This window comes from Procambarus clarkii, chromosome 9 (genome assembly GCF_040958095.1).
Source record: "Procambarus clarkii isolate CNS0578487 chromosome 9, FALCON_Pclarkii_2.0, whole genome shotgun sequence".
Lineage (NCBI taxonomy): Eukaryota > Metazoa > Arthropoda > Malacostraca > Decapoda > Cambaridae > Procambarus > Procambarus clarkii.
The window spans coordinates 27,068,430-27,086,506 of NC_091158.1; the positions used below are offsets into that span (position 1 = coordinate 27,068,430).

General features: G+C 43.8%; 1 protein-coding gene across 1 annotated transcript in view; it reads right to left on the reverse strand.

The window, feature by feature from the left end:
* Positions 1-145: 145 nt before the first annotated feature.
* AlkB (alpha-ketoglutarate-dependent dioxygenase AlkB) overlaps positions 146-18,077 on the reverse strand; it is a 309,007-nt gene continuing 291,075 nt past the window's right edge. Inside the window, exon 7 of the mRNA XM_045754930.2 lies at positions 146-981. Coding sequence (XP_045610886.1) covers positions 558-981 — 424 coding nt within the window. The 3' untranslated portion in view covers positions 146-557. The remainder of the gene's footprint in view (positions 982-18,077) is intronic.

The window sequence follows — 18,077 nt, forward strand, 5'->3', positions numbered from 1 at the left end:
GCCCCCACACGGCGACAACGAGCTGAGCGGGGAGGGGGACAAAACATGCAAATACTTATATATAACCTGTGCTTATAGTGTAATAACCGACAAAGTATTTGTTCACTGATTGATGAACATAATTGAATCAACAATATGCACACCATATTTTTGAGTACACCAACGATTCACTCATTTTATTATATAAATATATCAAACTACACACTATTGAATAATAATACAGCAAAAAAGTATGAAAAATCAATCAGAGACATTGAAATAGTACGGTAATTATCTCTTTGTGGCAACTCTGGCCTGACAGCTTGCGAGCAACAGACCGCCTGGGACGCACGCTGAGTCAGCACCTATAATTTGCCAGACTTCCCCGCCCTATAGCGGGCAATATATGCCACTTACGATTTTTTTATTATTTTTCCCGTGATCAGTGAACACAAATTAACAGGTTAGAAAGAAAAAATAATTTTTTTTTTTTTCAAAATGACATGTGCCTGTGTGGATGACAGGATATTAAACCCCGAGCATGTTAAGGGTTAAGCAAATCCAACTCTAATCTTTAGCTATTTGGGTAGTTTGTTCATGGAAGGGGCAAGTACTTGCCTAACATTCATATTAATTCGACAACTTTTCACGTAATTTAATATGTCTTCAATATCGTCATTATTATCTTTAAATATTCTACCTTTGATGCCTTCCTTTTCTCCACAATCAATATTAAGTGTCACTTTGTTTGAAAAATCATTGGAGGCTGAAAATTTATTCTCAGTATATCTTTCTTTTTCATAAATATCTTCTGTAACTTCCACTTCATTATGTGATGCATTCCATGGTTCTTCAGCAACCAGAAGTACTCTTGGAACAGCATGGTATGCTTGGCGGGACAGCCCAGTCATCACCATTATATCTCCACTATGAAGGAAAATAGCTGATGGTTTTGTAGCCTTTCTTGGACCTCCAATGAGGAACAATGCACTCTGGCCAAAGCTGTTGATAGAATAACATTGTTAACTCAAATGAAAAACGCTTGAATGGTATTGAAGTAACATGAAGTGAAGTGAAGTGAAATGATTATGATGTAACATCTAAAATGTAAAAATTATAAGGGCAGTACAGTACATTTAACTGCCATATGCCTCAATATGCAATAGAATAAGATGTAAATTGCTTAATTTATTCTATGATGTAGAGGCCTGACAATAAGAGACAAGAACATCCCAAAGACAGGAATCATTAACACTTTATACCCCCTATCATTCATCTAAGTGTTTTTCCAGTATGCTTTTCAGTTACTGTTATGTTGCACAGACCTTTCCAAGCGTCAAGTTCACAGAGGTAAAAATTTTACTAGGAACATCTGGATAATATTTATTTATTTATATATATGTACAAGAGTTTTTACATTCTTGAAAAGCCACTAGCACACATAGCATTTTGGGCAGGTACTTAAGAACATAAGAACATAAGAACAAAGGTAACTGCAGAAGGCCTATTGGCCCATACGAGGCAGCTCCTATTCTATAACCACCCAATCCCACTCATATACTTGTCCAACCCGTGCTTGAAACAATCGAGGGACCCCACCTCCACAATGTTACGCGGCAATTGGTTCCACAAATCAACAACCCTGTTACTGAACCAGTATTTACCCAAGTCTTTCCTAAATCTAAACTTATCCAATTTATATCCATTGTTTCGTGTTCTGTCCTGTGTTGATACTTTTAATACCCTATTAATATCCCCCCGGTTATGTCCATTCATCCACTTGTAAACCTCTATCATGTCACCCCTAACTCTTCGCCTTTCCAGTGAATGCAACTTAAGCTTTGTTAATCTTTCTTCATATGAAAGATTTCTAATTTGGGGAATTAACTTAGTCATCCTACGCTGGACACGTTCAAGTGAATTTATATCCATTCTATAATATGGCGACCAAAACTGAACTGCATAATCTAAATGGGGCCTAACTAGAGCAAGATATAGCTTGAGAACCACACCAGGTGTCTTGTTACTAACGCTGCGATTAATAAATCCAAGTGTCCGATTTGCCTTATTACGAACATTTATGCATTGATCCTTTTGTTTTAAATTCTTACTAATCATAACTCCCAGATCCCTTTCGCAATCCGACTTCGCAATCACAACACCATCTAGCTCGTATCTTGTAACTCTATCATCATTACCTAACCTCAGAACTTTACATTTATCAGCATTAAACTGCATCTGCCAATCCTTTGACCATTTCAAAACCCTATCTAGATCAACTTGAAGTGATAGTGAGTCCTCCTCCGAATTAATTTCCCTACCGATTTTCGTATCATCGGCAAATTTGCAAATGTTGCTACTCAAACCTGAATCTAAATCATTTATATATATTATAAACAACAGAGGTCCCAGGACAGAGCCTTGAGGCACTCCACTTACAACATTTTCCCACTCTGACTTGATTCCATTTATACTAACTCTCTGTTTCCTTTGGTATAGCCATGCCCTAATCCAGCTTAATATAGCACCCCCAATACCATGAGACTCTATTTTTTTAATCAGTCTTTCATGTGGCACTGTATCAAAAGCTTTGCTAAAGTCAAGGTATACAACATCGCAATCCTTACCACTATCAACTGCCTCAACAATGCTAGAATAAAAAGATAACAAATTTGTTAACATGAACGGCCATTTATAAAACCATGTTGCGACTCAATTATTAATTTATGTTTTTCAAGATGAAGACGAATTTTATTTGCTATTATAGATTCGAGTAACTTTCCCACAATAGACGTTAGGCTAATTGGTCGATAGTTAGACGCAAGTGATCTATCTCCTTTCTTAAAAACTGGTATCACATTAGCAACTTTCCAAAACTCTGGCACTCTGCCTGACTCTATTGATTTATTAAATATGGTTGACAGTGGGTCACAAAGCTCCTCTTTGCATTCTTTAAGCACCCTAGCAAACACTTCATCCGGCCCTGGGGATTTGTTTGGTTTGAGTTTTACTATTTGTTTAAGAACATCCTCCCTGGTAACTGCTAAACTCGTCAACCTGTCCTCGTCCCCACCCACATAGACTTGTTCGGCTGAAGGCATATTGTTAAGTTCCTCTTTAGTAAATACAGATACAAAATATTTATTAAAAATACTACTCATCTCTTCATCACTATCTGTTATTTGACCTGTCTCAGTTTTTAATGGACCTATCCTTTCCCTAGTCTTAGTACGATATAACTGAAAAAACCCTTTAGGATTTGTCTTTGCTTGCCCTGCTATGCGAACTTCATAGTTTCTTTTTGCTTTCCTTATCTCTTTTTTAACATTTCTAACCAGTTGTACGAATTCCTGTTCTAAAGTGACCTCCCCATTTTTAATCCTTTTGTACCAAGCTCTCTTTTTACCTATAAGGTTCTTCAAATTCTTTGTTATCCACTTTGGGTCATTTGTATACGATCTATTCAATTTGTATGGTATACTACGTTCCTGTGCTTTGTTTAGAATATTCTTAAATAAGTTATATATTGAATCCACATCGAAATCCCCATTTAAGTCACCTATCGCTGGGTTCATGTCTCGCTCCAAGACCGGCCCACACCCCATACCCAAGCCTTTCCAATCAATTTGACCCAAAAAATTTCTTAGGCTATTAAAATCAGCTTTTCGAAAATCTGGCACTTTAACAGAATTTTCTCCTACTGGTCTATTCCATTCTATGCTAAATCTGATTTCTTTGTGATCACTGCTCCCTAGCTCACTCCCTATTTCGATGTCATTAATTTGCGTTTCCCTGTTAGTTAACACTAAATCTAAAATATTATTTTCCCGTGTTGGTTCCTTAATGTGTTGCGTAAGAAAGCAATCGTCAATTAATTCTAGAAAATCTTCTGCTTCACTATTCCCTGTTTTGTTCAACCAGTTTATTCCGCTAAAATTAAAGTCACCCATGACATAAATACTGTCATACTAAAATAAATACTTAATCCTAGTTTTCCCTGGAATACAACCCACAAACTCTTTTAACAACCAGGTACCTATTCACTGCTGGGTGAACAAGGCTACATTTAAGGATTGGCACCCAGCCAAGATACGAACCCAGGCCAAAGCGCTGACAAGGCTCCCAGGCGAGTGCTTTACAACTGTGCCATGGGGAGTGCTCAACTGCGCCATGGGGACTGCTACCACTGCACCACAGGGACTGCTCTTTATCACCAGACTATATCATTCTTTATCATTTCTTTATCACCAGACTAAAAGGTTGAATGACAGCAGAATATCAACCAGATGCTAGGGTGCTTGTGGAAGGTAAGAATTGCCATCAATCCTCAGTACAATAATAACAATATTATATTTATACAATAAGTCATATATATGATACATGAACAGAGGAAGATACATAGGTAAGATAAACATGATGCATTCAGCTGCTAGTACACGGTGCATTTTGGCCATAACTTATGATAAAACAGAGCGTTTACAGAAATTTAACACTTGCAGTGTGCCCCTGTTTATAGCTGACAACCCCCCAGTGTTCAAGAAAAACAAAAAACCCAGCATTGAATGTAATGAAACACCATTTTCTGGGTGAGACCCGGAGCCATCCAGGGGCTGGATTCAGGAAGGTACTTACGAAGGTTTTTCTTCTTAGCTACGAATGTTTTCCTTCTTAGCGCCTTCGTGGTGGCTATGGCGGTATTCAAGTAGCTACACTAAGTGGAAAAACCTTCGTAAGTTCATTCAGGGATCTAAGTGTGGTTTCGACCACTTGTAGCTTTACGTAAACTGGATATAACTCAATTTTTCTCTACTACATAACACTGGGATCGATTTTAAGATTTTGGAACATAAACAAAAGATTATAAAAATAGAATCTAGTGAAGAGGAGTCCTTCGTGTTAGTTATATATGCATTCTCTGCTTGAAACTTAAAGTAAATATGTCTTTTATGATAGTAGAATTAGTTTTATAATAGCAAGATATTATACCTGTAGTTATTAAGTAAATAAACACTGGTGAACATGAAATATGAGAGAAGGTGATGAGCCCTGCCTGATGGGATCATTTACTATCACCAAATGCCCCTGTTCACCTAGTAGTAAGGGTGTACCTTAGCTATACATACCCATTTCTAATTTATTTAGTTTGGTTTTATTTTGAAATTAAATCTGGGTGAGACATAAAATAAAAATTTGCTGCAGAAATAATGTTAGGTAAGAAGAAGGGTAAAAATGTCAAAAACTTTATTCATTGAATACTTAAAGCTATAATTATGACTATATAGATTATTAAAAAAGAGAGAGGGAAGTAGGGATCCAAGACCTCTTTCTGTTATACAATTTGGGTGTGGAACAAGTAATTATCAAAAGAAGGCACCATGCTGGAAAGGCTATGTAGCAGTAAGGCAGTGAGGTGAGGTAGCTACTTATTTGAGAAATGCTTATTTTATTTACCTTATAAGCTGAGGCAACTTATTTTATTTGAGGAATACTCAGCTGATTCCTCTACATTTAGCATGGAACAAATTTGTGTCCAAGACCTCTTCCTGTTACACAATTTGGCTGTGTGTAACCAAACTAGAAGTGCTCTACAAATCAAGGGACCCAGAATGTGGAATGACCTCCCGAATCATGTCAGAGGCTGTACCTCTCTCAACCAGTTTAAGAGTTAAACCAAGTACTGCCTATTTAACTCCATGTAACCTAACTTACCTCCTAAATGTCAACCCATGTCTTGCTATTTTTTAAACAACGCTGTTCACCAACATGTGCAATTGCTGATTTATGCTATGTTAACCCCCCTTTTTGTATTTTTTATTCCTTCTTTCAACACAATTTATACCTAATCCCGATTACTATTAAGTTTTAGTCTGTGTTTTTTCCCCCATACCTTGCCCGAAATGCTATGAGTATTAGTGGCTTTAGGTATTGTATGTACTAGTTGTGTCTATAAATCCAACATTATGTTTGTAAATCAACTGTATGTACTTTTCCTGAATAAAATGTATTTATTATTTATTTTTTAATCAGTAAGTATTAAAAGAAGGCACCAAGCTGGGAAGGCTATGTAGCACCATTGTGTGTAACAATAAACCAAATTTTTTTTTAACAAATAATGCACCTGTATGGTAAAACAAATCCTGTCAGCTGTAAAAATATTGATGCAGTTATTTAAATGAAAAATATAATGAAAGAAATATTACTGGTTTATTTTTATCCTATCATTTTGTACTGTACAGTATATCCAAGGAAGTGAAAAATTGAGACATAATGCACAATTTAATGAATGATTAGCATGGAGTAACAGTTCAAAAGAAATATGACTATTACATATCAACATGAGATCTTAATGATCCATGGTCAACATGATTTAATAAGGATAATACAGTACTGTATTTGTAATAATACAAACTATAATTTAAAATCTTTATTACTGATTTTTTTTATTAAGAAGATTAGGTATACACAGCAATGTGCTGCTACCCTATTCTATATGGAATATTACACAGTGTAGATAAAAAACTAGCTATAAGTTTATCTAATACTCCCATCTCACAGGATGGTTAGACATACTGTACATGGAATCAATTTAGAAAATACCAGCCTCAATACAAAAAACAAATCAACTCTGACTAAACAACTCTTCGCGATTTTCACAAGAGGTAAGCACTGAATCATGGAAACATTATATTATAATTACTCTTACCAGTTTCTACAAGACTCCTCTCAAACAATGTATTTTTAAACATGTTTAGGTATATACAGCAATGTGCTGCTTCCCTTTTCTGTATAAAGGACCACACAGTGTAGATAAAAAACCAGCTACAAGGTCATCCAACATCCTCACCTCACAGGATGGCCAGTCATACATGGAATTAGGAGAGAACAAAATACTTAATGCTGATCTATTAGCCTCCACTGGCAAAATCTGGGTGCAGCACAAGAATATCTTCCAATATTCCTGAGTGTATGAAGTAATTACAGAGCTCAAAATACCTCATACCATTTGGTATGAAGTCACTGATAACAGGGCAATCACAGATATAGTGTTGGAGAGTATGTTCTCTCAAGTAGGACTGAAAACAGATGTTTTTTTCACCAAGAGGGCTATAAACCCATGGAACCGCCTACCCGCTGTAGCCATAAATGCCAAATTCCAGCTAAAAAATATCATTAAGACAATTGGCGGGCCCTTTAACAAGCCGCCGGCTTTCTGTCCTCTTTGAGGCCACTAGATAGTTAGTGGCCCTTGGGTAAATTCAGTAAATATATACAATAATTGTCAGCGCATCTTCCGAGCAACAAGGACAGCTACACAGTATCTCTTAGAATTACGTAGGTAAACAACAATTGTATCATATTTGTTTACTACAATGTCGGTGCTGGCTGTAGAAGTTGAAAAAACATTGTTTTACTTCAAAATATACTAATTTTATAGGAAAATTTGACGTAAATAGGAGGCAGTAGAGCTCCGATAAGCCAGCGCTAAATTTTATTTATTTATTTATTTATTATGCATATACAAGAATGTACATAAGGAATGTGAGGATACAATTATGGTAATTACAGTCTTGTAAAGCCACTAGCACGCGCAGCGTTTCGGGCAGGTCCTTAATCTAAGAAAATTTTAAGGAGGTAAATACTTGCAAAATTTATAGACAAAAAAATGATAACAGATTACATGGAATGAAAAAAAAAAAAATGAGAGAAAATTATAGGTACAGTATATTAAAGCACATAGGTAGCTATGATTGATTGCAATGGCAGCTTAAAATGGTAGTTGACAACAAATTGGTAGGCACAATACAGCAGAAACAATATAAGATTGATTGCAATGACAGCTTGAATGGTAGTTGACAAAAATTGGTAGTCACAATACAGCATATAGCTAGCACATAAAAGAAGACAGCAATGAACACAATGATAAGGTTGTTTGATATTACATAAAAATTAGGAGATTGGGTACCACTAGGTACAGAGCAAATTTAAAGCTCAGTGTAGGAAACTAAATAGATGAAGTTAGGTACTTTTTGGTTTTGCTTTTAAATAAGGCAAAAGTTTTACAGTTTTTCAATTCACTAGGGAGTGAGTTCCATAGACTAGGTCCCTTAATTTGCATAGAGTGTTTACACAGATTAAGTTTGACCCTGGGGATATCAAAGAGATATTTATTTCTGGTGTGGTGATAATGGGTCCTATTACATCTGTCCAGGGAGAGTTTCAGAGCATGGTTTGCATTTAAGAACAGGGTTTTGTAAATGTAGTTGACACAAGAGAATGTGTGGAGGGAGTTAATATTTAGCAAGTTTAGAGATTTAAACAAGGGAGCTGAGTGTTGTCTGAAAGCAGAGTTAGTTATTATTCTGATAGCAGATTTTTGCTGTGTGATGATGGGCTTAAGGTGGTTTGCAGTGGTAGACCCCCATGCACAGATACCATAATTAAGATATGGGTAGATTAGTGCATTATATAGTGAGAGGAGAGCAGAGTTAGGAACATAATATCTGATTTTGGAGAGTATACCAACTGTCTTAGAGACTTTCTTAGTTATGTGTTGAATGTGGGTGCTGAAGTTGAGTCTCTTGTCTAGGAATAGGCCAAGAAACTTGCCATCATTTTTATTACTGATGTTAATGTTGTCTATCTGTAGCTGAATTGCATTTGATGATTTGCTTCCAAATAAGATGTAGTAAGTCTTTTCGATGTTTAATGTTAGTTTGTTCGTTGACATCCATAAGTGGACTTTTTTTAATTCATTATTCACAACATTATTTAGTGTATGTGGGTTGAGGTTTGAGTAGATAAGGGTAGTATCGTCAGCAAACAATATAGGTTTGAGAATATTAGAGACATTAGGCAGATCGTTTATATATATAAGAAATAGAAGAGGTCCTAAGATGCTGCCCTGTGGCACTCCAACTGTAATTGGTAGAGTGGAAGAAGTTGTATCATTGATGGTTACATATTGGTGTCTGTCACTAAGATAGGATCGGATGTAGTCAAGGGCAAGGCCTCGGATTCCATAATGCTGGAGTTTAAGTAAGAGGTAGTTGTGATTAACAGTATCAAAGGCTTTTCTTAGGTCAATGAAGAGTCCAATCGGAAACTCATTTTTGTCAAGGGCTGAGTAGATAATGTCAAGGAGACTAATGATTGCATCATTGGTACTCTTTTGGGACCGGAAGCCAAACTGGCAGGGGCTGAGTATGTCGAATTTTACGAGGTAGGAATAGAGCTGTTTGTAAATAATTTTTTCAAATATTTTTGATAGAATGGGTAGATTTGATATTGGTCTATAATTGTTTATGTCCGCCGGATTGCCTCCTTTATGGACTGGCGTTACTCTTGCTTTTTTGAGGATATCAGGGAAGGTGTGACACTCTATAGATTTGTTGAACAGTAGTGCTATGGGTGGGGCAAGGGCATGGGAGGCTCTCTTGTACACAATGGACGGAATTTCACTGGTGTTCCCTGCCTTGGTTTTTAGAGAGTGTATGATGGACACAACATCTGCCGGGCTGATTGGTGAAAGGAGAAGAGAGTTTGGATAGCTGCCTGAGAGATATGTGTTAATATGTGTCTGAGTCTGTGGGATTTTACTGGCAAGATTAGCACCAACCGATGAAAAGAAACTATTATTATTATTAAATCTTCAATATGAAGAATGTTGCTGCTCTCTGATTGGCCAAACGAAACACAGTAGTGACCTCTATCGGCACGCAGGTGAACCAACAAATTTCTTCCTAAGTAGACGTTACTGAATTGCACCTAAGCATCTTCTTAGGGCACACTTAGGAACCTTTGTAGCAAACCCACTTACGAAGAAATACACAGAGCTTCCTGAATCTAGGTCCAGGCTGATATGGATATACATACTGTATTAGACTTTGGCATCAGTCAATGTAAATGGAGTTCTAGGCCTACCAGACACCACGAGCCAGAACCTAGCCCCCTCAGAAGAGGCACGAGGAGCAATGGCCTATAGAAATCCCTGTGTGGTTGGGAACATTCTATGTCTGCCATTGACTGGGTCAGGTACCCAGAAAGGTAGGCGCCCCAAAACAAACCCCTATTCTGGTGAAAATATTGCCACTTAAAGGTACTGAAAGCCGGGAGGGGGAAGGAGGAGCCCCAGACCCTTGTGCTGGCAATCCACGCCCCAGTTCTGAATGTCAAAAGCTGGATGTCAACACACACAAAAAAAATGCTGACCGGAGGGAGGGAGGGAGGGAGGGTTGCCAGGAAGCCTGTGGGTTTCACCCAGAAAATGGCGTTAAATTACATTAAACACTAACTTTCTGAGGGGGAGCCCCCTCGGCTCTCCAGAGCTACTTACCAAAAGACAAAAACTAAGAGGGACTTACCCGGGAGACGGTCAGCACTTGCTCCTCAACTCAAAGTCAAGACAACTGGCTGCAACCGCTGACCCAATGCGACACAGGCCAGACAAGGCCCAGGAACATTGACAAGGTAGCGAGCGGCCAGGATGCTGTTCGACCTATAAAAACCCCGTGCCCGAATGTCAGCCCAAGACATAGTACCGAAGATGACAGCCAATGCAGCAAACTTATGAACGTCATGGACACGAGGATAGACCAGAGGCTGGCTGGACCGAATAACCCTGCGGACGACTTGGAAGACCCGAACCCTGGAACAGGGAAGAAGGGAAACCAGGTAAACCCAAAGCACGTTCCCGGTCATGGAGGCCGTGGTGCGCAAAAACTGGTAGAGAGCCTCAACTGGACACAACACATGATGCACCTCTGGCCTAACCAACAAAGCATCAACAACCCAATGTTGTTGTCGCCAGAAAAGAAGGAGACGACTGCAACTGAACAAACCTATCACCAGGACCAAAAGAGCCGAAACCCCTGTGCCGGAGAAAAGCATGAAGCTCCCCCAACCCGACCCCCCAGAGACCAACACCAACAGAAAAAGAGCCTTGGAGCCTTGGAGAAACAATCCTGAACCGAAGGGGCCACTACAAATCGAGGGGAAGCGAGATAATAGAGCACCCTGTCCAAAGACAAGTAGGGCTCAGGCAGTGCATGAGCAGGCTGGAGGTGAAACACTGCACGAGACAACTTGCGAAATGGAGCAGAAATAACATTAACGCAGAACGCAAGGTGCAGTGGCTCCGCCAGCACCGCACGATACAAGGCTACAGTGTTCGGCATATGATGATGGTCCTGAACAACCATGATAGAAAGGACAAGACAACCCTATGCCAGGTGCCAGATTCAAACCAAATGGAAAGCAACAAAAACAGTAACCCTGATGCCCCACAACAAAACCGAGCCAGTCACTGAACCCCGAATGAATCGGGACGTGCCAATAAGCATCCCGGAAATCCAGGGACACCATTTAAGCGTCTGGCTCCAAAAGAAGTCAGACCTGAGACAGAGTAGTCATCCAAAAGGAGGGGCAAGAGACTCAGGGGTTTAGACGAGACAAGTCCAGAATGAACCTCAGGTCTGCACATTCCCATTTCGGGACTGGGAACAGACGGAAAACCCACCTGAGGAACGTCATCATTTCGACCATGCCCAAGCACACTCATCCCAAGAAGACCCTATAAAGCGCAGGAGAAGAGGCCTGCCCTGCCAGCCCTGAACCTCCCGAAGGGGGAGGGGCCACACAATGCCACCACACACCAACGGAAATGACCCAAAAAGCCCACAAATTGTGAGACCAGGTGTAAGCAAACAGCACGAGCCTTCCCCTTCCCATTGCCCCAGCAACGGGATGAATCGCAAGAGGGCCAACACCTTTGTCGAGAACCCGACTGAATAGAAGAGCAAACACAACGCCGACCAGACGAAGGAGGGCCCAAAGGCGGTGCCGCCTCCAAACCTGGCACCATCTGCCTACCCCAACCAAAGGAACCCCCGAGCCCTGGCACGACCCCTCTGAGAGGAACCCCCGCGAGCCCCCCCCCCCAGAAAACCAACAAATCCGACATTGGAAAACAATCAGCAGAAGCTGCCTACAGATACTGCCCAACTGCAGACTCTGCAAACAGCAAAGGACAAAAAGGTGACAAAAACCTAAGAGCCAGGGCCCAGGCAGATTTCACAGAGATAGCAAGCACCACCTGCCAACACGTGAGACGAGAAGCAGAAAACAGAAACACTGCATTCGCAAGATCAGCGCAAACAGCTTCAGCAGGGCAGATGAGGAACGCACCATGGAGACCAAGGCACCGGACCCGGGAACGCCCCCAAGTGCCTCCACATCCTCCGTAAGCCAAGCCGAGAACAGCTCAAGGAGGGAAAGAGAACAGCTCAAGAAGGGAAAAGAACCGCAAGACCAAAGCCAACGGGTCAAAGCTAGTCCTCAGCAATCAACACAGCCAACAGGGAAGAAACCTGCACCTGAAGCTGCACCACACCAACATCCCGAGGAAGGACAGGGGCGAACAAGTGCGCATTGAGGTACTCAAATTCGCCACCAAGAAAAACCTGGACCACGATCCCAGTCTCCTGCCATTCCAGTGCGCGGGACTGACAGAATGTATGCCAGGCCACCAACGAGAAAACAGGACAGTCCACAAGCCAAGACGACTCTGGAATCTCATAACGAACCCAGTGATGAAAAGAAGTTCCAAACTTGAATGAAGTAGGATCCATTATGGAGGCAAAATCTGGGTTGAGCAAAAGGTAAACTGCAAAAGTGTCTGGCACTGCATGAGGAGGGATGCGGGAAGCCGAAAACACCCCAGAAGGAATGGGACCAACGGACATGAAGGGACACGAAACCGAACCCGGGGAGGGGCTGACACCAATCCAACTCGAACGAGGCGGGGGAAAAAAAACCCCTTCGTAACAGTAAACCCCACCCAGAGGGCACAAAAACCCAAACTGGGCCCAACAGGGCCCAAGAACCCCAAGCCAGCCCCTCCACCTGCCCCTTGAACCCCCATGGAAGGATGTGGGGGCTGTCCACCAAAAGCCCCGGCTCACAAGAAAAAGTTGGGGCAGCCGGAAAAACACTAAGGTGGCCCACTGGTCAGACCCATACGCACAGGCTGGAGGAACAGGCTTGAATGCTTCCGTTGCCACCCCAGATCGGGCAACCCCCCCAAGACTGCCCAAGTCTCCAACCTAACTGAATCCTGCCCTGATTCAGAAACCCTCAGATGCCACGGAGCTGGAAGCAGGGAGGCGGGGGAAGACCAGAACGAACCACAGCAGTGGAAGGACGAGAGGGTGCGGACGAAACCATGATCGAAGCAACCAACACTTCCAAGTCCGGGTCCCTATAACCAAAGCAGGGCAGTCTTGGGGCTTTGTGGTCAGCACCCAACCTAGCGCATTGAAGCAACCTAAACCTAGCATGCAACGCCTGAGCTGACTGCACCCGAACAGAGTCATCAGTGGACTGGGTGTACTGAGTCACAAACAAGCAACAAAACTCGCAGGACTCTGGGTCGAGGATATCACCGATCCAACAGGCAGCATGACTGAGGCAGAAGCGGTGAATGTCACCCTGGGACAAGGGGGACAGAGCAACCTTCAAACTCACACAAGCGAGAGGGAACTCAGGGGAACTCATCCATTGGACCCAAGTGCCTCTGTGGGGTTTCCCAGGACCCTTACACAGGAAACACACTAAGGGAAGCCCAGGCAGAGTACTGATAACTGGCGCCAAAGTCTACCAAGAAAACTGCTAAAAGCTGAACCCCCGGGACATGTCCACTCATGGGGGGCCTAGCAGGGGACCATCAAGAACAATAGGGGGGAACCAAAACCAGGGGCAGAACCCACCCCCCCTCTCACCAGGCAGGAAAAACTATAACAAAAGAAAACCCCCGCAAGAGGACAAAGTACCCAGGCGGAACAGAGCTGGCCACTATGAGAGGAGAAAAATAGCTGTGTAGTACCCTGCGCCCCTACCAGTGCAAACTAAAGGCAAACAAGGGTGCATGAAACACCCCAGCACATAAAGGCCAGTCAGTCACTGAGCAGCAAATGATCAAGCAGAGGTAGATCCCAAGGTGACATGTGGAAGGTGGCTCCAAGCCTCAATGGCAGTACTTACAGGGCACCTAGGGAAGGTGACCCTGGGTGCATGCAGCCTGAGTACTTGTGAAATTACTCCTGGCTCACATCCCACCAGAGAAACAGTACCACACCACAAGGCACAGAGCAGGAGGACAGGAAAACTGGAGCTAGTCACACGACTGTTGCCAATCACATCAGCCAAAGAAATGGGGTGTGGATCGCTTGCGTGAGGGGTCTGGAGCTCCCCCTTCCCCCTCCCAAGGAGGGGGGGAGCAGCGCAGACAGTGGCAAGGTAACGTGGTGATGTCATGCTCGTTTGTTCTTTTCATTTGGAGAGTTCTGTCCACTAGTTTGGCTTTCAGTAAGTAAGTAAGTAATTATCAAAAGAAGGCACCAAACCGGGAAGGCTATGTAGCACCATCAAATACGCAAAATAATCAGAGGGCGCTAAATATCACCGAGGATGCCAATACGAGAACAAAAACGCATAAGGCGAACGATATCAAAAGTATCCGAGTCACCAAGAATTCTATCGAGGGACAGGTGACCGCGAGGGGCGGTCGGAAAGCAAGACACACGCTCGTCCTGGAAGTCAGGACATTCAAGAAGGACATGCACGACCGTAAGAGGGACAACGCAACTAGGACAATAAGGAGCAGGGCGGCGCTCCATCAAGTGACCATGGGTTAAGCGAGTATGGCCAATACGCAACCTCGCCAGAGCTGTTTCCCACCGCCGGTTACGGTGGAAGGAGGACGGCAACGAGGAAACACAACATTTAAGAGTACGTAGCTTGTTACCAGTAAGAGACAACCAAGAAGCCTGCCAACGGGTAAGGACTGAGAAATGGATAACCGGGTAAAAGTCGGAATACGGAATGCCTTTACGAGAGATGGGACAAGAGCGGACAGCTTCCTTAGCGGCAGCATCCGCACGCTCATTTAAAGACACGCCAATATGGCTGGGAACCCAACAAAACTCAACCGACTTAAATTTACTGTGAACGATAAACAGCCAATGCTGGATCTCGACAACTACTGGATGAACTGGATTAAAGCACCCGAGAGCCATGAGGGCACTACGAGAGTCAACAACAACCACAAAGGAAGACTGACAACGAGAAAGCAGGAGACGAAGAGCATAGAGAATAGCATAAAGTTCCGCTGTAAAGATGCTAGTCTCCGGAGGCAAGCGACACATATAAGTGCGATCAGGAAAAACAACAGAGTAGCCAACACCGTCCGCTGACTTAGACCCATCGGTGAAGACAGAAACGGAGCGGGAGTGAGAAGAAAAGTGCTCAAGGAAAAGGCGTTTTAGAACCGTAGGAGGGGTAAAAGCTTTAGTGATACGAGTCAAGGATGTACAAAACCGCGGAAGAGGGACCCTCCACGGGGGCAAAGAAGGAACAACACGAGGAGAAACACCAGAAATACGAACGGAAAGAGAATCCTGTAGGCGAGATAACCGGACAGAAAGAGGGAGGTGGTGAAGAGGAACAGGAACCGCAGGAGGGGTAAAAGTTAAAGCACGACAGAGGCGAGAGGAAGGATGTTGCAAGGACCGCGCAAGATAGCGAAGACAGTAGCGATCACGGCGGTCCTGGAGAGACAGGAAGCCAGTGTCAACATACAAGCTAAGGACGGGAGTCGAACGAAAGGCACCAGAACTGAGGCGCAACCCAGTATGGTGCAAAGCATCAAGACGGCGAAGAGTAGAAGGAGAAGCAGACGAGTAAGCAGGGCAACCATAATCGAGCTTAGACAGGACGAGAGAGGAATGTAAAGCAAGGAGAGTGCGCCTATCTGCCCCCCAAGAAGTATGGGACAAGACCCGAAGGAGGGTAAGGGCCTTAGAGCACTCAACATGGAGGTAAGAGATATGGGGAGACCAAGACAAACGAGTGTCAAGGAATAACCCCAAAAGCTTCGCGGAATCTTTGTATTCAAGGGGATGACCATAAAGTGACAAAGAGGGACGAAGAACAACCCGTTTCCGCGTAAAAGTCATGGCACAAGTCTTAGAAGTAGAGAACTTGAAGCCATGACCTGTGGCCCAAGACGACACGGCATCAATTGCAAGTTGAAGCCGGCGTTGAAGGAGAGGCGAATCATCACCCTGACAACAAAGGGTAAGATCATCGACATAGAGAGCGGAGAAGACACCAGAAGGAAGAGAGGAAAGAAGACCATTGAGGGCAACCAGAAAAAGAGTAGTGCTCAGAACACTACCCTGGGGCACACCTTCGTATTGCTGAAAAGAGGGAGACAGAGCGGTACCAAGGCGCACCCGAAAGGAACGACGAGAGAGGAAGCTGCGGAGAAAGAGAGGGAGATGACCACGAAGGCCAAAAGAATGAAGTTGAGATAGGATATGATAACGCCAAGTGGTGTCGTAAGCCTTTTCTAGGTCAAAAAGGACGGCAACAACGGAGGTCTTCGCAGCAAAAGCAGTACGAATATAGACCTCCAAGTTCACCAGGACATCTGTCGTGCTGCGGCACTTGCGGAAACCAAATTGAGAAGGGGAGAGGAGGTGATGGTGTTCCAGGAACCACATCAGACGAACGTTAACCATACGTTCAAAGAGTTTGCAGACACAACTTGTGAGAGCAATAGGGCGAAAGTCCTTAGGGGAAGTACCCAGAGACCCCGGTTTGCGAACAGGGAGGACAACGGCATCGAGCCAGTCCTCAGGGACTGACGACGACTCCCAGATCCGATTATACAGACTCAGTAAATACTGAGACGTGCTCGGAGGGAGATGGCGAAGCATCTCATAATGAATACCATCAGAGCCCGCCGCCGTAGAACCGCAGAGGGCCAGGGCAGAACGAAGTTCAGAGAGAGAGAAGGGATCATTATAGGGAAGCTGAAGATGAGTGCAGAAATCTAAAGGACGAGACTCAAGGACAGGTTTACGAAGAAGGAAAGACTGGGGAAGATGAAGACCAGAGCTAACAGAAGAAAAGTGGGAACCCAGTTCGGAAGCGACCTGCAACGGGTCCGCCACAAGAGTATCATGGAGGTGATGAAACACCTCCATGATCATGAAACATCGGGAACGAACTTACCCGCTATCTTGCGGATACGCTTCCAGAGCTGGGCCAGAGGGGTTTCGGATGTAATTGTCGAGACATAAGATGCCCAACATTCACGTTTAGCCGTACGGATGGCCCTACGGGCCACCGCACTTGCTTTCCGAAAGAAAAGAAAAGAATCGGTCGTCTGCCTACGGCGGTGCCTCTTCCAGGCTGCACGCTTACAGCGGACATCCCGAGCACAGTCCGCATTCCACCAGGGAACGCACTTCCGTGGACCCCGAGAGGAAGAGCGAGGAATAGAGCGGAGGGCAGCGTTGAAGACAGTGTCATGAAAAAGGAGGAGAGCGCGAGAGAGGGGCAGAAGGGAGAGGTCAGAGAGAGTAGCACTGAGGGAAAATAGGGTCCAGTCCGCCTTAGCAAACTGCCACCTAGGGAAAGAGAGGGAAGGGCGAAAAGAGAAAAAGGAAACAAGGATGGGGAAATGATCACTTCCATGGAGGTCATCAAGAACCTGCCACGTGAAATCTAAGTAAAGAGAAGAAGAGCAGAGAGAAAGGTCAAGACAAGAAAGGGTGCGAGTTCGAGAATCCAAATGAGTGGGCTCACCAGAATTCAGAAGAGACAGGGAAGAAGAGAGGAGAAACGGCTCTAGGAGGCGACCCCGGGTATTCGTCAGAACGTCACCCCAAAGAGAATGACGAGAATTGAAGTCACCCAGCAGGAGCACAGGCTCCGGCAAGGAGTCTAGGAGGTGTTTCAAATCAGGAAGAGAGAGCGGGACACTCGGGGGGAGATAAATGGAACAAACTGTGTACCATTTCCCCACAAAGATACGAGCAGCAGAACAATGGAGAGGCGAAGGAAAAAGTAAAGGAACAAAGGGAACATCAGCCCGAATCAAGAGAGCAGAAGAATTAGAAGCCCCAGCAATGGCTGGGGGGGGGGAGAGAAAGGAATAGCCACGAAAACGACCAGGACGAGCACCAAGCATTGGCTCCTCGAGACAGACACAAAGGGGCGAAAACCGCGAAACCAGAAGTTGGAGTTCGAGGAAA